This window comes from Hypanus sabinus, unplaced genomic scaffold (assembly GCF_030144855.1).
Source record: "Hypanus sabinus isolate sHypSab1 unplaced genomic scaffold, sHypSab1.hap1 scaffold_1155, whole genome shotgun sequence".
Lineage (NCBI taxonomy): Eukaryota > Metazoa > Chordata > Chondrichthyes > Myliobatiformes > Dasyatidae > Hypanus > Hypanus sabinus.
The window spans coordinates 27,366-54,642 of record NW_026779213.1 but is presented as its reverse complement, the minus strand read 5'-3'; the positions used below and the strand labels follow the sequence as shown (position 1 = coordinate 54,642).

General features: G+C 48.5%; 1 protein-coding gene across 1 annotated transcript in view; it reads left to right on the top strand.

Moving 5' to 3' along the window:
* The window catches only part of LOC132386425 (mucin-2-like), a gene marked incomplete at its 3' end in the record, with an annotated part of 77,711 nt that overhangs the window by 41,094 nt on the left and 9,340 nt on the right, over positions 1–27,277 (top strand). Inside the window, exons 3-8 of the mRNA XM_059958698.1 lie at positions 13,150–13,297; positions 13,619–13,695; positions 15,328–15,492; positions 20,625–20,822; positions 21,655–21,750; positions 22,699–22,794. Of these exons, the coding sequence (XP_059814681.1) occupies positions 13,150–13,297; positions 13,619–13,695; positions 15,328–15,492; positions 20,625–20,822; positions 21,655–21,750; positions 22,699–22,794 (780 nt within the window). The remainder of the gene's footprint in view (positions 1–13,149; positions 13,298–13,618; positions 13,696–15,327; positions 15,493–20,624; positions 20,823–21,654; positions 21,751–22,698; positions 22,795–27,277) is intronic.

Genomic DNA, 27,277 nt, shown 5'->3' with positions numbered 1-27,277 from the left:
TGGTGTTTGGGGAATGTTGTTCAATAGATGGTCAAGATGGTGTCTGGGGAATGTTGTACAATAGATTGTCAAGATGGTGTCTGGGGAGTGTTGTACAACAGATGGCCAAGGTGGTGTCTGGGGAGTGTTGTACAATAGATGGTCAAGATGGTGTCTGGGGAGTGTAGTTCAATCGATGGTCAAGATGGTGTCTGGGGAGTGTTGTACAACAGATGGTTAAGGAGGTGTCTGGCGAGTGTTGTACAATAGATGGTCAAGATGGTGTCTGGGGAGTGTTGTACAATAGATTTTCAAGATGGTGTCTGGGGAGTGTTGTACAATCGATGGTCAAGCTGGTGTCTGGGGAATGTTGTTCAATAGATGGTCAATATGGTGTCTGGGGAGTGTTGTACAATCGATGGTCAAGGTGGTGTCTGGGGAATGTTGTACAATCGATGGTCAAGGTGGTATCTGGGGAGTTTTGTACAACAGATGGTCAAGATGGTGTCTGGGGAGTGTTGTACAATCGATGGTCAAGGTGATGTCTGGGGAATGTTGTACAATCGATGGTCAAGGTGGTATCTGGGGAGTTTTGTACAACAGATGGTCAAGATGGTGTCTGGGGAGTGTTGTACAGTAGACGGTCAAGATGGTGTCTGGGGAGTGTTGTACAATCGATGGTCTAGCTGGTGTCTGGGGAATGTTGTTCAATAGATGGTCAAGGTGGTGTCTGGGGAATGTTGTACAATAGATTGTCAAGGTGGTGTCTGGGGAGTTTTGTACAACAGATGGTCAAGATGGTGTCTGGGGAGTGTTGTACAGTAGACGGTGAAGATGGTGTCTGGGGAGTGTTGTACAATAGATGGTCAATATGGTGTCTGGGGAGTGTTGTACAATCAATGGTGAAGATGGTGTGTGTGGAGTGTTGTGCAATCGATGGTCAAGATGGTGTCTGGGGTGTGTTGTGCAATCGATGGTCAAGGTGGTGTCTGGGGAGTGTTGTACAATAGATTTTCAAGATGGTGTCTGGGGAGTGTTGTACAGTCGATGGTTAAGATGGTGTCTGGGGAGTGTTGTACAATCGATGGTCAAGGTGGTGTCTGGGGTGTGTTGTACAATCGATGGTCAAGGTGGTGTCTGGGGAGTGTTGTCCAATAGATGGTCAAGATGGTGTCCGGGGAGTGTTGTACAATCGATGGTCAAGGTGGTGTCTGGGGAATGTTGTACAATCGATGGTCAAGCTGGTATCTGGGGAGTTTTGTACAACAGATGGTCAAGATGGTGTCTGAGGAGTGTTGTACAATCGATGGTAAAGGTGGTGTCTGCGGAGTTTTGTACAACTGATGGTCAAGATGGTGTCTGGGGGATGTTGTACAATCGATGGTCAAGATGGTGTCTGGGGAGTTTTGTACAACTGATGGTCAAGTTGGTGTCTGGGGAGTGTTGTACAACAAATGGTCAAGGTGTTGTCTGTGGAGTGTTGTACAATAGATGGTCAAGATGGTGTCTGGGGAGTGTTGTACACTCGATGGTCAAGATGGTGTCTGGGGTGTGTTGTACAATCGATGGTCAAGGTGGTGTCTGGGGAGTGTTGTACAATAGATTTTCAAGATGGTGTCTGGGGAGTGTTGTACAATAGATTTTCAAGATGGTGTCTGGGGAGTGTTGTTCAATCGATGGTCAAGGTGGTGTCTGGGGAGTGTTGTACAATCGATGGTCAAGGTGGTGTCTGGGGAGTGTTGTACAATAGATTTTCAAGATGGTGTCTGGGGAGTGTTGTTCAATCGATGGTCAAGGTGGTGTCTGGGAAGTGTTGTACAATAGATTTTCAAGATGGTGTCTGGGGAGTGTTGTTCAATCGATGGTCAAGGTGGTGTCTGGGGAGTGTTGTTCAATCGATGGTCAAGATGGTGTCTGGGGAGTGTTGTACAATAGATTTTCAAGATGGTGTCTGGGGAATTTTGTACAATCGATGGTCAAGGTGGTATCTGGGGAGTTTTGTACAGCAGATGGTCAAGATGGTGTCTGGGGAGTGTTGTACAATCGATGGTCAAGATGGTGTCTGGAGAGTGTTGTACAATAGATGGTCAAGGTGGTATCTGGGGAGTGTTGTACAATCGATGGTCAGGGTGGTGTCTGGGGGATGTTGTACAATCGATGGTCAAGATGGTGTCTGGGGAGTTTTGTACAGCAGATGGTCAAGATGGTGTCTGGGGAGTGTTGTACAACAGATGGTCAAGGTGGTGTCTGGGGAGTGTTGTAGAGTCGATGGTCAAGGTGGTATCTGGGGAGTGTTGTACAATAGATTTTCAAGATGGTGTCTGGGGAGTGTTGTACAATCGATGGTCAAGGTGGTGTCTGGGGAATGTTGTACAATAGATTGTCAAGATGGTGTCTGGAGAGTGTTGTACAATAGATGGTCAAGGTGGTGTCTGGGGAGTGTTGTACAATAGATGGTCAAGGTGGTGTCTGGGGAATGTTGTACAATAGATTGTCAAGATGGTGTCTGGGGAGTGTTGTACAATCGATGGTCAAGATGGTGTCTGGAGAGTGTTGTACAATAGATGGTCAAGGTGGTGTCTGGGGAGTGTTGTACAATAGATTGTCAAGGTGGTGTCTGGGGAATGTTGTACAATAGATTGTCAAGATGGTGTCTGGGGAGTGTTGTACAATAGATGGTCAATATGGTGTCTGGGGAGTGTTGTACAATCGATGGTCAAGGTGGTGTCTGGGGTGTGTTGGGTAATCGATGGTCAAGGTGGGGTCTGCGGACTGTTGTACAATCGATGGTCAAGGTGGTGTCTGTGGAATGTTGTACAATCGATGGTCAAGCTGGTGCCTGGGGAGTGTTGTACAATAGATTTACAAGATGGTGTCTGGGGAGTGTTGTACAATCGATGGTCAAGGTGGTGTCTGGGGAATGCTGTTCAATAGATGGTCAAGATGGTGTCTGGGGAATGTTGTACAATAGATTGTTAAGATGGTGTCTGTGGAATGTTGTGCAATAGATGGTCAAGATGGTGTCTGGGGAATGTTGTACAATCGATGGTCAAGGTGGTGTCTGGGGAATGTTGTACAATCGTTGGTCAAGGTGGTATCTGGGGAGTTTTGTACAACAGATGGTCAAGATGGTGTCTGGGGAGTGTTGTACAATCGATGGAGAAGATGGTGTCTGTGGAGTGTTGTACAATCGATGGTTTAGGTGGTGTCTGGGGAGTGTTGTACAGTAGACGGTCAAGATGGTGTCTGGGGAGTGTTGTACAATCGATGGTCAAGATGGTGTCTGGGGAATGTTGTACAATCGATGGTCAAGATGGTGCCTGGGCAGTGTTGTACAACAGATGGTCAAGGTGGTGTCTGGGGAGTGTTGAACAATAGATGGTCAAGATGGTGTCTGGGGAGTGTTGTACAATAGATTTTCAAGATGGTGTCTGGGGAGTGTTGTACAATCGATGGTTAAGATGGTGTCTGGGGAGTGTTGTTCAATAGATGGTCAAGGTGGTGTCCTGGGAGTGTTGTACAATAGATTTTCAAGATGGTGTCTGGGGAGTGTTGTACAATCGATGGTCAAGGTTGTGTCTGGGGAATGTTGTTCAATAGATGGTCTAGATGGTGTCTGGGGAATGTTGTACAATAGATTGTCAAGATGGTGTCTGGGGAGTGTTGTACAATCGATGGAGAAGATGGTGTCTGTGGAGTGTTGTACAATCGATGGTCTAGGTGGTGTCTGGGGAGTGTTGTACAGTAGACGGTCAAGATGGTGTCTGGGGAGTGTTGTACAATCGATGGTCAAGATGGTGTCTGGGGAATGTTGTACAATCGATGGTCAAGATGGTGTCTGGGGATTGTTGTACAACAGATGGTCAAGGTGGTGTCTGGGAAGTGTTGTACAATAGATGGTCAAGATGGTGTCTGAGGAGTGTTGTACAATAGATTTTCAAGATGGTGTCTGGGGAGTATTGTACAATCGATGGTTAAGATGGTGTCTGGGGAGTGTTGTACAATAGATGGTCAAGGTGGTGTCCTGGGAGTGTTGAACAATTGATTTTCAAGATGCTGTCTGGGGAGTGTTGTGCAATCGATGGTCAAGCTGGTGTCTGGGGAATGTTGTTTAATAGATGGTCAAGATGGTGTCTGGGGAATGTTGTACAATAGATTGTCAAGATGGTGTCTGGGGAGTGTTGTACAATCGATGGTCAAGGTGGTGCCTGGGGAATGTTGTACAATCGATGGTCAAGGTGGTATCTGTGGAGTTTTGTACAACGGATGGTCAAGATGGTGTCTGGGGAGTGTTGTACAATCGATGGTTAAGATGGTGTCTGGGGAGTGTTGTTCAATAGATGGTCAAGGTGGTGTCCTGGGAGTGTTGTACAATAGATTTTCAAGATGGTGTCTGGGGAGTGTTGTACAATCGATGGTCAAGGTTGTGTCTGGGGAATGTTGTTCAATAGATGGTCTAGATGGTGTCTGGGGAATGTTGTACAATCGATGGTCAAGGTGGTGTCTGGAGAGTGTTGTACAATAGATGGTCAATATGGTGTCTGGGGAGTGTTGTACAATCAATGGTGAAGGTGGTGTCTGGGGAGTGTGGTATAATAGATTGTCGAGATGGTGTCTGGAGAGTGTTGTATAATTAATGGTCAAGATGGTGTCTGGGGAGTGTTGTACAATCAATGGTCAAGATGGTGTCTGGGGGGTGTGGTACAATAGATTGTCAAGATGGTGTCTGGAGAGTGTTGTACAATAGATTGTCAAGATGGTGTCGGGAGTGTTGTACAATCGATGGTCAAGGTGGTGTCTGGGGAGTGTTGTACAATCAATGGTCAAGATGGTGTCTGGGGAGTGTGGTACAATAGATTGTCAAGATGGTGTCTGGAGAGTGTTGTACAATCGATGGACAAGATGGTGTCTGGCAAATATTGTAGAACAGATTGTCAAGATGGCTTCTGGTGAGTGTTGTACAGTAGACGGTCAAGATGGTGTCTGGGGAGTGTTGTACAATCGATGGTCAAGATGGTGTCTGGGGAATGTTGTACAATCGATGGTCAAGATGGTGTCTGGGGAGTGTTGTGCAATCGATTGTCAAGATGGTGTCTGGGGAATGTTGTACAATCGATGGTCAAGATGGTGTCTGGGGAGTGTTGTACAACAGATTCTCAAGGTGGTGTCTGGGGAGTGTTGTACAATAGATGGTCAAGATGGTGTCTGGGGTGTGTTGTACAATAGATTTTCAAGATGGTGTCTGGGGAGTGTTGTACAATCGATGGTTAAGATGGTGTCTGGGGAGTGTTGTACAATAGATGGTGAAGGTGGTGCCTGGGGAGTGTTGAAGAATAGATTTTCAAGATGGTGTCTGGGGAGTGTTGTACAATCGACGGTCAAGCTGGTGTCTGGGGAATGTTGTTTAATAGATGGTCAAGATGGTGTCTGGGGAATGTTGTACAATAGATTGTCAAGATGGTGTCTGGGGAGTGTTGTACAATCGATGGTCAAGGTGGTATCTGGGGAGTTTTGTACAACAGATGGTCAAGATGGTGTCTGGGGAGTGTTGTACAATAGACGGTCAAGATGGTGTCTGGGGAGTGTTGTCCAGTCGATGGTCAAGATGGTGTCTGGAGAGTGTTGTACAATAGATGGTCAATATGGTGCCTGGGGAGTGTTGTACAATCAATGTTGAAGGTGGTGTCTGTGGAGTGTGGTACAATAGATTGTCAAGATGGTGTCTGGAGAGTGTTGTATAATTAATGGTCAAGATGGTGTCTGGGGAGTGTTGTACAATCAATGGTCAAGGTGGTGTCTGGGGAGTGTTGTACAATCAATGGTCAAGGTGGTGTCTGGGGAGTGTGGTACAATAGATTGTCAAGATGGTGTCTGGAGAGTGTTGTACAATCGATGGTCAAGATGGTGTCTGGGGAGAGTTGTACAATCGATGGTCAAGATGGTGTCTGGCGAATGTTGTAGAACAGATTGTCAAGATGGCTTCTGGTGAGTGTTGGACAGTAGACGGTCAAGATGGTGTCTGGGGAGTGTTGTGCAATAGATGGTCAAGATGGTGTCTGGGGAATGTTGTACAATCGATGGTCAAGGTGGTGTCTGGGGAATGTTGTACAATCGATGGTCAAGGTGGTATCTGGGGAGTTTTGTACGAGCGATGGAGAAGATGGTGTCTGTGGAGTGTTGTACAATCGATGGTTTAGGTGGTGTCTGGGGAGTGTTGTACAGTAGACGGTCAAGATGGTGTCTGGGGAGTGTTGTACAATCGATGGTCAAGATGGTGTCTGGGGAATGTTGTACAATCGATGGTCAAGATGGTGTCTGGGGATTGTTGTACAATAGATGGTCAAGGTGGTGTCTGGGGAGTGTTGTACAATAGATGGTCAAGATGGTGTCTGGGGAGTGTTGTACAATAGATTTTCAAGATGGTGTCTGGGGAGTATTGTACAATCGATGGTTAAGATGGTGTCTGGGGGTGTTGTACAATAGATTGTCAAGGTTGTGTCCTGGGAGTGTTGAACAATAGATTTTCAAGATGGTGTCTGGGGAGTGTTGTGCAATCGATGGTCAAGCTGCTGTCTGGGGAATGTTGTTTAATAGATGGTCAAGATGGTGTCTGGGGAATGTTGTACAATAGATTGTCAAGATGGTGTCTGGGGAGTGTTGTACAATCGATGGTCAAGGTGGTGTCTGGGGAATGTTGTACAATCGATGGTCAAGGTGGTATCTGGGGAGTTTTGTACAACGGATGGTCAAGATGGTGTCTGGGGAGTGTTGTACAATAGACGGTCAAGATGGTGTCTGGGGAGTGTTGTACAATCGATGGTCAAGGTGGTGTCTGGAGAGTGTTGTACAATAGATGGTCAATATGGTGTCTGGGGAGTTTTGTACAATCAATGGTGAAGGTGGTGTCTGGGGAGTGTGGTATAATAGATTGTCGAGATGGTGTCTGGGGAGTGTTGTACAATCAATGGTCAAGATGGTGTTTGGGGAGTGTGGTGCAATAGATTGTCAAGATGGTGTCTGGAGAGTGTTCTACAATAGATTGTCAAGATGGTGTCGGGAGTGTTGTACAATCGATGGTCAAGGTGGTGTCTGGGGAGTGTTGTACAATCAATGGTCAAGATGGTGTCTGGGGAGTGTGGTACAATAGATTGTCAAGATGGTGTCTGGAGAGTGTTGTACAATCGATGGACAAGATGGTGTCTGGCAAATGTTGTAGAACAGATTGTCAAGATGGCTTCTGGTGAGTGTTGGACAGTAGACGGTCAAGATGGTGTCTGGGGAGTGTTGTGCAATCGATTGTCAAGATGGTGTCTGGGGAATGTTGTACAATCGATGGTCAAGATGGTGTCTGGGGAGTGTTGTACAACAGATTCTCAAGGTGGTGTCTGGGGAGTGTTGTACAATAGATGGTCAAGATGGTGTCTGGGGAGTGTTGTACAATCGAAGGTTAAGATGGTGTCTGGGGAGTGTTGTACAATAGATGGTGAAGGTGGTGCCTGGGGAGTGTTGAACAATAGATTTTCAAGATGTTGTCTGGGGAGTGTTGTACAATCGACGGTCAAGCTGGTGTCTGGGGAATGTTGTTTAATAGATGGTCAAGATGGTGTCTGGGGAATGTTGTACAATAGATTGTCAAGATGGTGTCTGGGGAGTGTTGTACAATCGATGGTCAAGGTGGTATCTGGGGAGTTTTGTACAACAGATGGTCAAGATGGTGTCTGGGGAGTGTTGTACAATAGACGGTCAAGATGGTGTCTGGGGAGTGTTGTCCAGTCGATGGTCAAGATGGTGTCTGGAGAGTGTTGTACAATAGATGGTCAATATGGTGTCTGGGGAGTGTTGTACAATCAATGGTGAAGGTGGTGTCTGTGGAGTGTGGTACAATAGATTGTTAAGATGGTGTCTGGAGAGTGTTGTATAATTAATGGTCAAGATGGTGTCTGGGGAGTGTTGTACAATCAATGGGCAAGGTGGTGTCTGGGGAGTGTTGTACAATCAATGGTCAAGGTGGTGTCTGGGGAGTGTGGTACAATAGATTGTCAAGATGGTGTCTGGAGAGTGTTGTACATTCGATGGTCAAGATGGTGTCTGGGAAGTGTTGTACAATCGATGGTCAAGATGGTGTCTGGCGAATGTTGTAGAACAGATTGTCAAGATGGCTTCTGGTGAGTGTTGGACAGTAGACGGTCAAGATGGTGTCTGGGGAGTGTTGTGCAATCGATGGTCAAGCTGGTGTCTGGGGAATGTTGTTTAATAGATGGTCAAGATGGTGTCTGGGGAATGTTGTACAATAGATTGTCAAGATGGTGTCTGGGGAGTGTTGTACAATCGATGGTCAAGGTGGTGTCTGGGGAATGTTGTACAATCGATGGTCAAGGTGGTATCTGGGGAGTTTTGTACAACGGATGGTCAAGATGGTGTCTGGGGAGTGTTGTACAATAGACGGTCAAGATGGTGTCTGGGGAGTGTTGTGCAATCGATGGTCAAGATGGTGTCTGGGGAATGTACAATCGATGGTCAAGATGGTGTCTGGGGAGTGTTGTACAACAGATTCTCAAGGTGGTGTCTGGGGAGTGTTGTACAATAGATGGTCAAGATGGTGTCTGGGGCGTGTTGTACAATAGATTTTCAAGATGGTGTCTGGGGAGTGTTGTACAATCGATGGTTAAGATGGTGTCTGGGGAGTGTTGTTCAATAGATGGTGAAGGTGGTGCCTGGGGAGTGTTGAACAATAGATTTTCAAGATGGTGTCTGGGGAGTGTTGTACAATCGACGGTCAAGCTGGTGTCTGGGGAATGTTGTTTAATAGATGGTCAAGATGGTGTCTGGGGAATGTTGTACAATAGATTGTCAAGATGGTGTCTGGGGAGTGTTGTACAATGGATGGTCAAGGTGGTATCTGGGGAGTTTTGTACAACAGATGGTCAAGATGGTGTCTGGGGAGTGTTGTACAATAGACGGTCAAGATGGTGTCTGGGGAGTGTTGTCCAGTCGATGGTCAAGATGGTGTCTGGAGAGTGTTGTACAATAGATGGTCAATATGGTGTCTGGGGAGTGTTGTACAATCAATGGTGAAGGTGGTGTCTGTGGAGTGTGGTACAATAGATTGTCAAGATGGTGTCTGGAGAGTGTTGTATAATTAATGGTCAAGATGGTGTCTGGGGAGTGTTGTACAATCAATGGTCAAGGTGGTGTCTGGGGAGTGTGGTACAATAGATTGTCAAGATGGTGTCTGGAGAGTGTTGTACAATCGATGGTCAAGATGGTGTCTGGGAAGTGTTGTACAATCGATGGTCAAGATGGTGTCTGGCGAATGTTGTAGAACAGATTGTCAAGATGGCTTCTGGTGAGTGTTGGACAGTAGACGGTCAAGATGGTGTCTGGGGAGTGTTGTACAATCGATGGTCAAGATGGTGTCTGGGGAATGTTGTACAATCGATGGTCAAGATGGTGTCTGGGGAGTGTTGGACAGTAGACGGTCAAGATGGTGTCTGGGGAGTGTTGTACAATCGATGGTCAAGATGGTGTCTGGGGAATGTTGTAGAATCGATGGTCAAGATGGTGTCTGGGGAGTGTTGTACAACAGATGGTCAAGGTGGTGTCTGGGGAGTGTTGTACAATAGATGGTCAAGATGGTGTCTGGGGAGTGTTGTACAATCGATGGTCAAGGTGGTGTCTGGGGAGTGTTGTACAATAGATGGTCAAGATGGTGTCTGGGGAGTGTTGTACAATCGATGGTCAAGATGGTGTCTGAGGAATGTTGTACAATCGATGGTCAAGATGGTGGTGAGTGTTGTACAATAGACGGTCAATATGGTGTCTGGGGAGTGTTGTACATTAGACGGTCAAGATGGTGTCTGGGGAGTGTTGTTCATTAGATGGTCAAGATGGTGTCTGGGGAGTATTGTACAATCGATGGTCAAGATGGTGTCTGGGGAATGTTGTACAATCGATGGTCAAGATGGTGGTGAGTGTTGTACAATAGACAGTCAAGATGGTGTCTGGAGAGTGTTGTACATTAGACGGTCAAGATGGTGTCTGGGGAGTGTTGTACAATAGATCGTCAAGATGGTGTCTGGGGAGTGTTGTACAATCGATGGTCAAGATGGTGTCTGGGGAGTGCTGTACAATAGAACCAGTGTGGATAACGTCAATATTTATCTCAGTATTTCTTAAATGTCCCTGATATATCTGAATCTAACACCACCCCTGGCAGGACGTTCCATGCACCCACCACTCTCTGTGTGTAAAAAAAAGAAGAAAATACCTTACCTTTGAAAATTATGGCCCCTGGTATTAGCAACTTCCGTCCTGGGGGAGAAATAGCTGGCTGTCCATTCGATCCATTCCTCTTCCCATCTTTCACACCTTTATCAAGTCCCCTCTCATCCTCCTTCACTCCAGTGATAAAAGCCTGAGCACACTCTCGAAAGCTTCCACATCCTTCCCATAATGAGGTGAGCAGAACCACCCAGCCCAGTCTGCCCTGACACACATGGGGAGCAGGGAAACATTGTAAAGGCCACGGTGGGGAGTGAGGGAATGGGGAAGAGTGAAGGAGAATGGAGGAGTAGGAGGGGAAAGACTGGGGTGGAGGGAAGAACAAGGGGAGAGGAAGAAGGGTGGGGAGGAGACATCAGGGGAGGATTAAGGTCCTGTGTGTGGGATGAAGCGAGGTGATTAGAGGTGTGGGGGGGAAGTCATTCCCTTCTTACCCCTCCCTTCTTTTCAATGTCCCCTCCTCTCTTCCCTTTACGATCTTCACATGCTCATTGTGTGTGAGAGGGTGACAGGTCACCTCATTGTAGGAAGGATGTGGAAGCTTCAGAGAGAGTGCAGAATAGATTTCCCAGGACAATATCTGGATTAGAGAGCAGGTCTTGTGAAGAGAGGTCGAGTGAGTGCGGGCTTTTTCTGTCGAGTTGAGGAGGATGAGGGGTGATTGATGGAGGTGGACAAGATGGTAAGAGGCAGAGATCAAGTGGACAGCCAGACTTTTCCCCAGGGAAGAAGTGGCTAATACCAGGGGGTGTAATTTTAAAATGACTGGAGGAAAGTATAGGGTGGATGTCAGAGGTAAAGTTCTTTACTCAGAGAGTGGTGGGTTTGTGGAACAGGCTGCAAAGGGTGGTGGTACAGACAGATACATCAGGGGCATTTAAGAAACTGATAGGTACGTAGATGACAGAAACATGGAGGGTGATGTAGGAGGGAAGGGTTAGACAGACATACTTTATCATACTTTAAGGCCAAGATAGAGTGGATGTGCAGAGGACGTTTCCTATAATGGGTGAACTTATGACCAGAGGGACAGACTCAGAATATAAGGGCATCCCTTTAGGACAGCGTTGAGGTGGAATTTCGTTAGCCAGAGGGTGGTGAATCTGTGGAATTCATTGCCACAGACAGCTGTGGAGGCCAAGTCATTGGGTATATTTAAAACGGAAGTTGATATGTTCTTGATTAGTCAGGCTGTCAAGGGTTACAGGGAGAAGGCAGGAGAATGGGATTGAGCTGTGATGGAATGACAGAGCAAACTTGATGGGTTGAATAGCCTAATTTTGCTCCAATGTTATATGGCCTTTAGGGCACCAGCTTTGAAGGTCCACACCAGGCACGTGTTATGCATCTTCATTGATCACTCTGCGGCTAATTACATTACAGAAAACGCGGCTGATCAGCCTTTCAACAATCTAGAGCTCAATTTACCTTGGTTCATTTATTGTATGCAATTGTAAAAGATCTAAAGTGTGAAAGAGGTTGACCTCAGAAAGATAAAAACCAGTTTTCTAGTATAGATTAGCCCTCAGTTTAGTTCATGCTGAGTGACTGCCTCAGCCGTAAGTAATTCCTTGATAAAGTTATCACTGTAACCCAGCAATGTCTTTAGTACTTCGACAGTATGCTGTCCAGTCAAAGGTGGTGGTTTCGGATTGGGTTTTGTTGCAACCGCACCACCAAGAATAGCGAAGAAATATTGCAATATAAAAATATAAATAATTAAATAGTAATAAGTTAATCATGCCAAGTGGAAAAAATAAGTCCAAATTGTAAAATTTGATGGCCACAGGCAGGAATGACTTCCTATGACGCTCAGTGTTACATCTCGGTGGAATGAGTCTCTGCCTAACCAGTACATTATGGAGTGGATGGGAGTCATTGTCCAAGATGGCATGCAACTTGGACAGCTTCCTCTTTTCAGACCCCACCGTCAGAGTGTCCAGTTCCACCCCCACAACATCGCTGGCCTTACGAATGAGTTTGTTGATTCTGTTGGTGTCTGCTACCCTCAGCCTGCTGCCCCAGCACACAACAGCAAACATGACAGCACTGGCCACCACAGCCTCATAGAACATACTCCATATCATCTGGCAGATGTTGAAGGACCTCAGTCTCCTCAGGAAGTAGAGACGGCTCTGACCCTTCTTGTGGGCAGCCTCAGTGTTCTTTGACCAGTCCAGTTCATTGTCCACTCGTATCCCCAGGTATTTGTAATCCTCCACCATGTCCACACTGACCCCTTGGATGGAAACAGGGTTAGATTGATCTCAGAGTAGGTCTGCACAGCATTGTGGGCCGAAGGGCCTGTGCTGTGCTGTACTGTTCTGTGTTCTATGATCTCTGTCACAGGTCAGACTGGGCAGTTTCATTCTGACCCCGGTGTGAAGGGGGATACGGGAAAGGTGATCACAGACCACGGGCAGGGCAGCCGACTGGAAAACTCAGCCCGTGGTGTGTGTTGGTGACTCAGGACGTCCCAGAATTTCCCCACAACTACCACACTGCTGTGTCACTGGGGAACGGTGACCTACCTGTACAGTACACAGCGTAATGCCAGGGTGTCGGCCCCAGCAGATACACAAAGTAACCGGAGCAGCTTTTCACCCTGATCTCCTGTCTCCTGGTCACCTCCCCCTCTCCCACGCTGGGATGGGGACCTGGAATGAGATTTATAAACACTGTAAAATGTACCCGGTCCCACAGTACAGTGGGTACCTCCGGTGGGGCAGTTAAAGCCTCTGAAACTTACGTCCCTCTAATGTGTAGAAATAAATATTGTTGCCCAGGGGTTGCTGAGGGTGGAAGTGCAGATGGGGGTTGTGGTTGCCAGAGAAAGAGGATTGGGAACGTGAGCTGTACATTAACACTGAACACCGTTCTGTCCCTCAGTCATAGACTCCACACTCGGTGATCCGTGTGTAAACCACACCGTCCTGGATCAGCCCTGGAGGAGCACAGATTGTACCCACACTGTGTGTACCAATGGACAATGGAGAAATGATAGAAATCTTACAGTCAGATGGTACAGATTTAACAGGTAAAGTGAGGAGATAATCACTGAGAAATTGGACACAGAAGGGGAATGTAAACAGGGGAACAAGGGGTGTGTGAATGGGAAATGCAGGGAGACTGGGATCATCAGTGACTACACTGAGATGGGAAGTAAATACAGGGAGAGGGGAGATCCCACATTCTCGGGGTAGAGACAACGGGGAGGTACAACAGAGAGGGAATTCCCAGGATTGGGGGGATTATTGACCAGAGACAGGGTACGGACAGGGTGAGTGTAATTTCCCATGTCTCTCTGAGTGAATAAACTCCCTCAGATCAGGGACTGACTCTCTGATTGTTGTTTCAGTTCTGGAGGATGGAAGATTCCCGAGACGGTTGTTCCACAGGGTCGCTGTTCCGGGGAGACCCCAGGCTGGTTAAACGGTAGGGTCAGAGTTTACATCAGTGGGGCTCGGTTATTTTTGGGGAGGGTCAAACTGATGACCCGGATCTCTTCAGAGGACCCTAGCATAGACTCAGAACCCCATCTCCCTGAGAGGTCTCCCCACAGTCACTCAGACCGCTCTACGGTCCTGTATCGTCATGGAGTCCGGTGGAGGAGTGACAACTTCCTGGAGTTGGGTTACAGAACTGATCTGCCCACTGACCCCATTCTGGATACCACCCGGAGGAGTTTCAATGACCCCAGACCCATTTCAGTGGTGGGGCAATCTCCAGGGAGTTGGGGGAGTCTGCAGACATCATCATTCACCATTTGTGGGATAAATTCATGGTTGCCATGGTGACGTAGCGGTTAGCACGTCACTATTACAGCTCGGGGTGTCGGAGTTCAGAGTTCAATTCAGTGTCATCTGTAAGGAGTCTCTGTCCGTCCTCCCCATGGAATGCATGGGTTTTCCCCGGGTTCTCCGGTTTCCTCCCACTGTCCAAAGATGTACCGGGTGGGATCATTGGTCACTGTAAATTGTCCCATGATGATGATCGGATTTTTCGGGATTGTCGAGGGTTGCAGAGGCAGTGTGGCTCGAAGGGTCAGAAGGCCCTACTCCGTGTTTTATTGTCAAATAGATAAATAAATAAAAGAGATTTAAATTGTCCCATGATTAGGTTTGGGTCAATAATAGGGTTGTCGAGGGTTACTGGGGTGGTGTGGCTCAAAATGTCAGAAGCTCCTACTTCACGCTTGATTGCCAAATAGATAAGTAAATAAGAATGCAAAATGGACTGAACGTTCAGTTCAAATGTGGAGAAAATGACAGGAAACTGGAATAATCCTGGAAACTACAGTGTGGATGGAGCTGCCTGAGCAAGTGGTGGATGCCATTTTGATTTCAATTTTGAAGAGAAGTTTGGTTGGTACATGGATGGGAGGGGTATGGAGTGATGTGTCACCAGGTGCAAGTTGATGGGACGAGGCAGTGTAAATGGGTCAAAACGAACTGGATGGGCCGAGGGACCTTTTTCTGTATTCCAGTTTTTTATGACTCTATGATTGTGTGACAGCAAGTCTCATGTCAGTGGTAGGGAAGCTAGTGAAGAGGATTCTGAGGGACTGGACTTCTGAACTTTTGGAAGTCCCTGGGTGAATTAGTGACAGTCAACATTTCTTCTTAAGGGACAAGTTGTGACTCATTGACCTGCTTGATTTTTCGAGGAGTTGACAGAGACGATTGATGAAGTTACAGCTGAGGTTGTTGTCCTCAAATACTTTCAACCATAATTTCACCAGACAGAGGAACAGAATTAGTCCATTCAGCCCATTGAGTCTGCAACACCATTCCATCATAGCTGATTTGCTTTCCCTCTTAGTCCCATTCTCATGCCTTCCCCTCATAACATGTTTGACAAGGTCCCTCATGGGAGGCTCATTCAGAAGATGAAGGTGCTGCTGCGGGGAGGGTGGGGTGGAGAGGGAGAGGGCAGCAGCTCAGTGCTGACTGAGGCCGGACCGGACCGTGGGTTGTGAACCACTGATTTACAGTGGGTCCTGATTCACATTCCCCGCTGTACTGTGGGACCGGGTACATTTTACAGTGTTTATAAATCTCATTCCAGGTTCCCATCCCAACGTGGGAGAGGGGGAGGTGACCAGGACCGTCTGCTTCAGTCACGCTCAAGCCTCCTGTCACTGGAGCCGGGAGATCAGGGTGAAAAACTGCTCCGGTTACTTTGTGTATCGGCTGTGGCCGACAACCAGGAGTAACACTGTGTACTGTACAGGTAGGTCACCGTTCCCCAGAGACACAGCAGTGTGGTAGTTGTGGGGAAATTCTGGGACGTCCTGAGTCACCAACACACACCACGGGCTGAGTTTTCCAGTCGGCTGCCCTGCCCATGGTCTGTGATCACCTTTCCCGTATCCCCCTTCACACCGGGGTCAGAATGAAACTGCCCAGTCTGACCTGTGACAGAGATCATAGAACACAGAACAGTACAGCACAGCACAGGCCCTTCGGCCCACAATGTTGTGCAGACACACTCTGAGATCAATCTAACCCTTCCCTCCTACATAACCCTTCATGTTTCTGTCATCCATGCGTCTATGACTTTGTTCAATGCCCCTGATGTACCTGTCTGTACCACCTCCCCTTGCAGGGTGTTCCACGCACCCACCACTCTCTGTGTAAGAACGTTGACATCCACCCATACTTTCCTCCAGTCACTTTAAAATCACACCCTCTGGATTCAGCCACTTCCTCCCTGGGGAAAAGTCTGGCTGATAACTCGATCTATGCCTCTTACCATCTCGTACATCTCCATCACGTCACCTCTCATCGTCCTTCACTCCAAAGAGAAAAGCCTTTACTCACTCAACCTCTCCCCAGAAGACCTGCTCTGTAATCGGGACATCATCCTGGTAAATCTATTCTGCACTCTCTCTAAGTCTTCCACATCCTTCCTGCAATAAGGTGACCTGAGACTCCCAGGCTTCCAGGTCACACATAGGGACCATGTGAAGATTGTTGGGGGGAAGAGGGGAGGGCACATTGAGGAGAATGGAGGGGCTGGAGGGGAATGACTGTGGTGCAGGGAAGTGGGAAAGTGGAGAGGAGGGAGAGTGGTGGGGAGAGAAAGGGGAGTGATGAGGAGGGAGAAGGAATGAGGACAATGGAGGGAGATTGTGGCTGTGGATGGGAGAGAGGTCTGGGGCATGAGATGGGGACTGGAGGAAGGAGGGATACTGGGAGGGACAGTTTTGGGGGTGGTGGGGGGGAGAGAGACGATGGATGCAGGACGGTCCACAGCTCAGGAACTGGTGGTGGGGATCATCGACGGGAACGCTGATCCCCATGGTCAGTCCCAGAATTTCATCCCGACTCCGAATGACGGGAGTCACCCGTAGTGATGAAGATTTTGGAGGAGACTCAGAGGTACGATGTTCTGGTGATATTCTTTCTCCCACGTCTTAGTTCCTTTATCTCAGACCTGGGGACTTCTCCAAGGGAACAGGTCAAAGGGTCATTGACTGGAGGGGTTACCCAGGAACCGCCCTCTGTCCCATCGGGAGACACATCCTCAGGTGGTAAGTCCTGTGACAGTGGAGAGGAGGGTCATTCCACAACTCTGTGGTCGACAGGCTCTCGTGAGCTGATTCAGTGGTCATCTGTGTCTCTCAGTGGGATGTGAACGATGGAGTCCGTTCTATCCCCACTGACAATCCCAGGAGTACATGAGCTCTCCGGAAAGGGTGATTCACTCATCGGGAATGACCTGCCTTGGATGGAGGCCGGTCTGGCAGATGTGGAGACGGCTCAGTGACAGAGCAGGGGGCTGAGACCTGGTGCTCAGGGGTGGGGAAATGAAAGTGTCCGGTGGGTGAGGTTTGGAGTGATGTTCAGGCAGGACATTTTCACTATTTGTTTAATTGTTACCGTCACTGGCTGTAAGGAGATTATACATTCTCCCTGTGACTGTGTCGGTTTCCTCCCACATTACAGAGACGTCTGGGTTAGTAGGTTAATTGGTCACATGGGTGGTGGGGCTCATTGGGCCAGTTACTGTGCTGAATCTGTAAACAATTGATGGCCCAGTCCTTCACAGATAAAGCCCTCCCCACCATTGAGCATATCGACATGGAGAATTGTCAGCATTCATCATCAGGAACCTCCACCACCCAGGACATGCTCTCTTCATGTGGTTGCCATCAGGAAGAAGGCACAGGAGCCTCAGGACCCACACCACCAGGTTCAGGGACAGTTATTACCCCTCAGACATCAGGCTCTTGAACCAGAGAGGATAATTTCACTCAACACTCACCCCATTACTGAACCGTTCCCACAACCTATGGACTCACTTCCAAGGGCTTTTCACCTCATGTTCCCGATACTTATTGTTTATTCATATATTACTGTAATCTTTTTGTATTTGCACAGTTTGTTGTCTTTTGCACAATGTTTGTCCGCATGGGTGTAATAGGACAGCACGGACTTGTTGGGCTGAAAGGACCCGTTACCCTGCTGTACCTTCCTATAAATGAATAAATATTTTTAAGTAGTTTAAAGGAAATTCAAGTTTTCCACTGCACTGTTGCTGTAAAACAACAAATTTCCAGTGATGCCCAGTGGTGATAATTGGTCTGATTCTGATTCTGAGGATATATAAAAATGTATGGAAGATTACGAGGGGTACAGATAGGGTTGACTAAGAGTGAAAGTAAAATTTATTATCCAAGTACTTATTTGTCACCATACACTACACTGAGATTCATTTTATTGCAGTCATTTACAGGAAAATAAAGAAATACAACAGAATTTATGAAAACCTATACAAAAACAATGACTGACAAACAACCAACGTGCAAAAGAAAGCAAATTGTACAAATAAAATATTAAATAATACTGAACTGATGAGTTGTAGATTCCTTGAAAGTGAGTCTGTAGGTTGTGGAACCAGTTCAGAGTTGATGTGAGTGAAGTTATCCACGCCGGTCAGGAGTCTGATGGTTGTGGGTGATAAATGTTTCTGAAGCTGGTGGTGTGGGACGTCCTGCTGGGAATATTACCACTGATCAGGGTGAATATAACTAGAGGACATTGATTTATGGTCAGTGGTCAGAGATTCAGGATCAGAATCAGGATTATTATCACTAACGTCTCTTGTGAAATCTATTGTTTTTTGGCAGCAGTACAGTACAAGACATAAAAAAATATTCCTGTACATTCCAATCAAAAAAATAAATAACTAGTGTTATGAACCCCGTAACTGGGTCACTTACCTGCAAAGATGGAGGCGTCCGTTGAAGTCTGATGATACTATTTTTAACAGTATTTATTAGTAAAAATACACAAAAATAATATTAATGCAAATATACCGATAATATACGTCGTCAATACTAAATCTAAAAGTGCGGGTATAATAATAATCAATAAGAAATAAGCTCTATCGTTGTCTAGGGGATAATGTATGGTCTGATGGAAATATAAAGTTCACTCAGTTCATGCAGGCTGCAGCCGTTGGGGACCGCTGTGTTGCAATTGTTGGAGAGAGAGAGAGAGATTTGGAGAAAAACTTGCCGGCTTTCCTTTATGATTTCGGTCCGTCGGTGTCTCGTTGGTGTGGCCGTTCAAGTGTGACCTCTCCTTTAGCTAAACCGTTCTTCCGTGATGAGCCCGCCACCCAGGCAAGGGAGGACACACACGAGCTCTCACCGTCTTTTGCTATAAAACGCTGTCACGGGATTTCTAGTGTTTCTCCTGGTGTGTCTAAAGGGGTTGTTCCCCAGACCCTCTCTTATCCTTACTCACAGGGTCTCAGATGTCAGTCAGGTTGGGATGATGTAATCCCTCAACCAGACCACTCTGGTTGTCCCCTGAGGGGCTTCAATGAATAGTACAGTACTCAATACACAATTCCGTCTCCAAGAGACAATGGCCGTTATCAGTGGTTCCGTTCCGCTGAGGCCAGGACACATTCCAAGCCTTGTGTATTCTAGTGTCTCTCTCTCATTTCCTGGGTTCCAAACCCGAATTAATAGCGATCTTGCGATTCTCAAAAAGGACTTTGTACCCTTCGGCCCCTCAGAGTTGCTTCACATTCGTAACACTAGTGCAAAAGGAGGAATAGTGAGGTCGTATTCAAGAGTTCATGGATCGTTCAGAAATCTGATGTAAGGGAAGAAACTTCTAAAAGTGTTGAGTTTGTGTCTTCAGGCTCCTGTACCCCCTCCCTGATGGTAGCAACGAGAGGAGGGTGTGTCCTGGGTGGTGAGAGTCCTTAATGATGGATTCTGCCTTCTTGGGTCATCGTCTTTCAGAGATAATTCCTGCAGGGGGACTGGATATCCGAGGATATTCAGCAGGTCCTGATATGGGAGAGGATGTTGGCAGATTGACCATTAGAGTACACTAGATGTTTGCAATGTGAGTGAGTGAGTGCTGGCCCTGGGCATCGGGGGCACGAGGAGGGTCAGGATATTGCTGAGCTATTTAGCAGGGACTTCAGTGTGCCAGGAGGGTTGGACGCATTCCCGTGTTCCTGTTCCTTTATTCCTGATCTGAAAACTTACTCATGGGAACAGCCTAAAGAGTTATCGACTGGAGAGCACACCCAGGAACTGTCCTCTGTCCCAGCGGGAGACACATCCTCAGGTACCAAGTCTCATGTCGGTCTGTGTTCATTCAGTCTCTGTCACTCTGTGAGGTTGAACCTCCCATGGACCAGTTCACTTACTGGATGTACAGTGCATTGTGGGTAGGGGTGTGAATGATGGAGTCAGTGGTTCCTCTCTCCTGTCTGTTGGGTTGGGTTTGGTGAGTCGTGAGGGATGAGGCTCTGGTGGGGGTTGGAGAGAGTAGGCTGGGAGGAATGAGTGGAGAGGTGTGGAGTGACTGAGTGACACAGGAGGGAGGGGAGGAGTGATGGAGGTGAGAGGGGAGGATGGTCAGAGAGAGGAAGGGAGGAATGACTGTGAGGAATTGCACGGTGACTGATGAGACATAGAAATGACCGGAGAGGGATTTGCATAATTCGGTATGTGGACAGAAGGAAATGGGTGAAAACACACAGGAGAGAGGGATGGAGAGAGAAGTGGGATGCTGGAGTAGGAGGAATGAGGCGTGAAGAGAGAGTGATGACTGTGTGAGGAGTGTTGGGCAGAGAGATCAGTGAGAGGATGCTCCAACTGGAGGGAGGGAAGGAGAGACTGAAAAGAGAGTGATGCAGACAGAGTGAATGCTGAGAGAAGGAGATGTGAGGAGAGGAATTAAAGAGCCAAGCAGGCGGGAGTGTGTGTATTTCAGAGGAAAGATTTGACCTGGACTAGAGCCTCCTGTTCCTACCATTGAATTGCTTCCTGATTGAAGGTAAAACTTGTTCACTACTTTACCCTTCCTTTGTATATCTTCTTATCACAGATTCCCAGTCAGACACGACTCGGGAACCCCAGGGATCAGTGACAGATCAATCTGGATTGGATTTGACCACCGCCCCAGCAGGGTCTTCGAGCTTACGTACAGATTCCCAGCTGGACAGAACTCAGGAACCCCAGAGATCAGCAACTGGAGAATCTGGACTGGGTTTAACCACAACTCCACCGGGGTCTGTGAACTCAGGTATCTGCATTGGGAAGGGGGTCATTGAAGGGAATTATCTTTCCCTTCTGCAATCCTCTATTCATCTGGGCTTTGACTGAGAGTAGTGACCGGTCACAGACATTCACCAGGGAGAGTTGCTGAACAGGGACTGGATGGTTTTGGTATCTCTTCAGATCAGAGACCTCCTTTTCAAATTATTGTCCCAGTGGCTCCCATTTCAATTCAACTTCCCATTCCCGTTCCCACGTGTCTGTCCAAGGCCTCCGCCACTGACATGATGAGGTCAAACTTTGATTGGAGGGGCAACACCTCATATTGTGTCTGGGTAGCCTCCAGACTAACAGCATGAACACTGATTTCTCTAACTTCTGGTAATTTCTCCCCCTTTCCACTTCTCTCTTTATCCATTCCCACTCTGTTCTCCTCACCTGCCCATCATCTCCCTCTGGTCCCCCTCCTCCATTGCTTTATTCTGTTGTCTCCAGTTGGATTACTCCTCCTTCAGCCCTTTTCCTCTTCCACATATCACCTCCCAGCTTCTCAAATCACCCCTCCCTCACCCACCCACCTTCCCACTCACCTGGCTTCACCTGTCACCTGCCAGCTGTACTCCTCCCCACCTCTTTATTCTGGCTTCTTCCCCCTTCCTTTCCAGTGCTGATGAAGGACCTCAGCCCAAAACATTCACTGTTTATTCCCCTCCAGAGATGCGGCCTGACCCGCTGAGTTCTTCCAGCATTTTGTGTGTGTTGCTCTGGATTTTCAGCATCTGCAGAATCTCTCATCTTTATGAATTATTGTCCCTGTTTAATCTCTGCCACTCTCCCATGTCTCTGTTACTTTGTTCCAGATGTGAAGGTTTCCACAATGGATCATCCCGATGGATCATCTACAGGACAACACATCCCATCACCATCCTCTGTCTCAGTGGGACAGAGATCCTCAGGTATCAGGTCTCGTGACCATTGGGGTTTTTCAGTTTCTCGCTCTGTGACATCGAACCTCTTATAGACTGATTCACCTGCTGGATGTGCGTCCTGGTGAGGTGATAGTGATTGTTCAGCTGATCCTTCTCTCCATCTTGCATCAAATTTCACCAACATGCACAGTCTCTCCAAAGGCAGTGAGTGTTGTTGTGGTGAACAGTCCACGGGGTTGGTTGCTATAAGATGGCAGAGAACTGGTGGGGTGGAGATACATCTCTACCAAAGGAGGTGTAAGGTGCTCCTTCCTTCTGTTACCCTGCTACTCAAGTGTGGCTGAAGTGTAGCAACCCTCCTTACCCGCTCCCCAGCTGCCTGATCAGGGTTACGGGAAGACATGGGAGCAGGTAGTGGCTGGTTGTTGAACAGCCGGTGCATATCACATGCCCTGGGTCTGCAACCACTGACGCCAGACTGACAATCTCTGAAGAGTATTGATAATGGCTGGAGCAGCCATTTTCTAAAGATATTGCCAAGTAGAAGGCAGTAAGTAGCAAACTGCTTCTGTTATGGTCAATCAGGAACAATCATGGTCATCGATAGATCTTGGTCATCCATGTCATACAACACATGATGATGATGTCAGAGAACAAGGACTAAGAGGAGCAGTTTGCTGGGTGAGAGGATTTAAGTGGATGAGAAAGATCGTTGTAGGGTGAGGGAGGGTGGGAGATGGAGGAGAGAGGGGTGAGTGGGGGGAGAAGTGAGGAATGGGCACTGAGTTGAGAGGAGAGGATTGACTGAAGAGGGAGGTGCGGAGTGCCTGAGAGAATTATGTTGTGTCTGATCCAGTTTCACACTGGTAGATTAGACATGTTTATCGTCGTGATGACCACTCTCCATCTCATTTACTCTCTCCACCCTGATCCGCTGCTCGCCTCTCCCCACCCACCCTGTTTCTCTCTTTGTAGATTCCCAGTCGGACACAACTCAGGAACCCCAGGGGTCTGCGACTGGAGGACCTGGTCCGGGTTTGTCCACCACCCCAGCAGGGTCTGCAAGCTCAGGTATCCATGGTTGGGTTCAGCAAAGGGAATGATTCTCCTCGGTTTCAGTCCTGGAAATTCCTCCTCACTCCCACTGAGGGGAGTCACGTGGAGTGACGGAGGTTTGAGAGAGCGAATCGGTGAAGTGACACCGAATGGTTTTGGTTTCTTCCCCCGTCCTGGTCTGGTCACCAGGTCTGTTGTCTCCTCTCCGTCCCCCTCCCACGTCTGTGGTCCTTTATTCCAGTCCACTGGAATTCCACAGAGGAACAAGCCAAAGGATTGTCTACTGTTGAACTCAGCCGGGATCTGCCTTCTGTCCCAGCAGGAGATACATCCTCAGGAACCAAGACCTTGTTTCTGTGGGGAATGGAGAATCTCTCTCACTGGATGTCCTTGTAGCTGATGTACATCGTCTCCCCTGTTGGATGTGGTTTCCCATGAGGTGGGGATCACCGGTGTCAGTGGCTCGTCCCCTGTCTGGACAATTCTCAGTCGTGCATCGTCTCCCCTGTTGGGTGTGGTTTCCCGTGGGGTGGGGATCTCCGGTGTCAGTGACTCGTCCCCCGTCTGGACAATTCTCAGTCGTGCATCGTCTCCCCTGTTGGATGTGGTTTCCCGTGGGGTGGGGGTCACCGGTGTCGGTGACTCGTCCCCTGTCTGGACAATTCTCAGTCGTGCATCGTCTCCCCTGTTGGGTGTGGTTTCCCGTGGGGTGGGGATCACCGGTGTCGGTGACTCGTCCCCTGTCTGGACAATTCTCAGTCGTGCATCGTCTCTCCTGTGGGATGTGGTTTCCCGTGGGGTGGGGATCACCGGTGTCAGTGACTCGTCCCCTGTCTGGACAATTCTCAGTCGTGCATTGTCTCCCCTGTGGGATGTGGTTTCCCGTGGGGTGGGGATCACCGGTGTCAGTGACTCGTCCCCTGTCTGGACAATTCTCAGTCGTGCATCGTCTCCCCTGTTGGATGTGGTTTCCCGTGGGGTGGGGATCACTGGTGTCAGTGGCTCGTCCCCTGTCTGGACAATTCTCAGTCGTGCATCGTCTCCCCTGTTGGGTGTGGTTTCCCGTGGGGTGGGGATCACCGGTGTCGGTGACTCGTCCCCTGTCTGGACAATTCTCAGTCGTGCATCGTCTCTCCTGTGGGATGTGGTTTCCCGTGGGGTGGGGATCACCGGTGTCAGTGACTCGTCCCCTGTCTGGACAATTCTCAGTCGTGCATTGTCTCCCCTGTGGGATGTGGTTTCCCGTGGGGTGGGGATCACCGGTGTCAGTGACTCGTCCCCTGTCTGGACAATTCTCAGTCGTGCATCGTCTCCCCTGTTGGATGTGGTTTCCCGTGGGGTGGGGATCACCGGTGTCAGTGACTCGTCCCCCGTCTGGATAATTCTCGGTCGTGCATCGTCTCCCCTGTTGGATGTGGATTCCCGTGGGGTGGGGATCACCGGTGTCAGTGGCTCATCCCCTGTCTGGACAATTCTCTGTCCTGCATCGTCTCCCCTGTTGGATGTGGTTTCCCGTGGGATGGGGATCACCGGTGTCAGTGACTCGTCCCCCGTCTGGACAATTCTCTGTCCTGCATCGTCTCCCCTGTTGGATGTGGTTTCCCGTGGGGTGGGGATCACCGGTGTCAGTGACTCATCCCCTGTCTGGACAATTCTCAGTCGTGCATCGTCTCCGCTGTGGGATGTGGTTTCCCGTGGGGTGGGGATCACCGGTGTCAGTGACTCGTCCCCTGTCTGGACAATTCTCAGTCGTTCATCGTCTCTCCTGTTGGATGTGGTTTCCCGTGGGGTGGGGATCACCGGTGTCAGTGACTCGTCCCCTGTCTGGACGATTCTCTGTCCTGCATCGTCTCCCCTGTTGGATGTGGTTTCCCGTGGGGTGGGGATCACCGGTGTCAGTGACTCGTCCCCCATCCGGACAATTCTCAGTCGTGCATCGTCTCCCCTGTTGGATGTGGTTTCCCGTGGGGTGGGGATCACCGGTGTCAGTGACTCGTCCCCTGTCTGGACGATTCTCTGTCCTGTATTGAGATCCCTCTGTTGGATGTGGTTTCCCGTGGGGTGGGGATCACCGGTGTCAGTGACTCGTCCCCTGTCTGGACAATTCTCGGTCGTGCATCGTCTCCGCTGTGGGATGTGGTTTCCCGTGGGGTGGGGATCACCGGTGTCAGTGACTCGTCCCCTGTCTGGACAATTCTCAGTCGTTCATCGTCTCTCCTGTTGGGTGTGGTTTCCGGTGGGGTGGGGATCACCGGTGTCAGTGACTCGTCCCCTGTCTGGACAATTCTCAGTCGTGCATCGTCTCCCCTATTGGATGTGGTTTCCCGTGGGGTGGGGATCACCGGTGTCGGTGACTCGTCCCCCGTCTGGACAATTCTCTGTCCTGCATCGTCTCCCCTGTTGGATGTGGTTTCCCGTGGGGTGGGGATCACCGGTGTCGGTGACTCGTCCCCCGTCTGGACAATTCTCAGTCCTGCATCGTCTCTCCTGTTGGATGTGGTTTCCCGTGGGGTGGGGATCACCGGTGTCAGTGACTCGTCCCCTGTCTGGACAATTCTCAGTCGTGCATCGTCTCTCCTGTTGGATGTGGTTTCCCGTGGGGTGGGGATCACCGGTGTCGGTGACTCGTCCCCTGTCTGGACAATTCTCAGTCGTGCATCGTCTCCCCTGTTGGATGTGGTTTCCCGTGGGGTGGGGATCACCGGTGTCATTGACTCGTCCCCTGTCTGGACAATTCTCAGTTGTACATCATCTCCCGGTGGGATGTGGTTTCCCGTGGGGTGGGGATCACTGGTGTCAGTGACTCGTTCCCCGTCTGGACAATTCTCAGTCGTACATCGTCTCCCCTGTGGGATGTGGTTTCCCGTGGGTGGGGATCACCGGTGTCAGTGGCTCGTCCCCCGTCTGGACAATTCTCAGTCGTGCATTTAGGTCCCTTTTCCGAAAGTGGGGAGATGAACACAAACGGAAAGGGAAAAGACCATCAGATACATGAGCAGAATTAGGCCATTCAGTCCATCGGGTCTGCTCCGCCATTCCATCACATTGCATTTACTATTCCTCTCGTCTCCGTTCTCCTGCCTTCTCCTGTAACTTTTGATGCCTTTACTGACCAAGAACCCAATGACTTGGCCTCCACAGCCGCCTGTGGCAATAAATTCCATAGATTCACCACTCTCTGGTAATAAAATTCCTGCTCACTTGTGTTCTAAAGGAACGTCCTTCTATTTTGAGGTGGTGCCCACTCTGGTCCCAGACTCCCCCACTATAGAAAACATTGTCTCCATGTCCACTCCATATCAATCTTTCAGTATTCGATAGGCTTCAATGAGACCTGCACTCGTTCTCTAAACTCCAGCGAGTACAGGCCCAGAGCCACCAAACACTCCTCATACTTTTACCTTTTCAATCCCGGGATCATTCTCATCAACATCCTCTGGATCATCCGGAATGCCAGCACATCCTTTCTCAGATAAGGGTCGGAAAAATGCTCTTGACCACGAAGCCATCTATTCTGTCATCCATAGCATTGACATATAATATGGAAAGGAGTCGTCACAGCCAAGTCAAACCAAATCGAAAGCAATTGCTGCTGCCAGTGACCCTACACATTTGTTATACTTCCATGACACATCCTCACTCCAATAACTATTGCTCCAAATGTCGAGGATGTGTATTCAATCCTTTATTAGCAATTAGCAAACATGCAGTCTTGAGGCGATTAAACTTAAGTGTACCTAAGTGTAAGTTCAGCGTGATTGAGCTTTATCGAGTGATCAACAAAAGATGCGACAAACTGCAATGAACAAACCATGCAGGCGGAACTTATTCCCTTCACTTTTACCCCATCCCCACTCATGTGACTAGTTACCATAATAAACAGGAAACTCAGAATAGAATGCAGATAGAGAAGCCGTCCCAATATCGAACCCTATGGAACACCAGCAGTCATCGACAGCCAACCAGAAAAGGCCTTTAATCCCACTCTTTCCCTCTGTCAGTCAGCCAATCTTCTAACTACAGTATGCTCGTATCTTTCCTGTACTATCATGGGCGATTGTTTAGTGGCATCATGTGCAGCAACTTGTCAAAGGTCCAAATACACAACATCCACTAATTCTCATTTGTCTATCCTGCTTGTTATTTCCTTAAAGAATTCCAACAGAAACGATGCTGACTATGGCCTATTTTATCGTGTGCCTCCAAGTATCCTGAGACCTCATTTTTAATCATGGACTCCAACATTTTCCCTGACAATGAAGTCAGGCTACCTGGCCTATAATTTCCTCTCTTTTGCCTCCTTCCCTTCTTGAAGAGTGGAGTAACATTTACAATTTTCCAGTCCTCCGGAACCATTCCAGAATCTAGATTAGTTGAAAGGTTAAGGGGGACCACTACTTCCAAAATCTTTTCACCTACCTCATTCTGAACACTGGGGTGTAGTCCATCTGGTCCGACTTTCAGAACTTTCAACTTCTAAAAGAACCTTTTCCTTAGT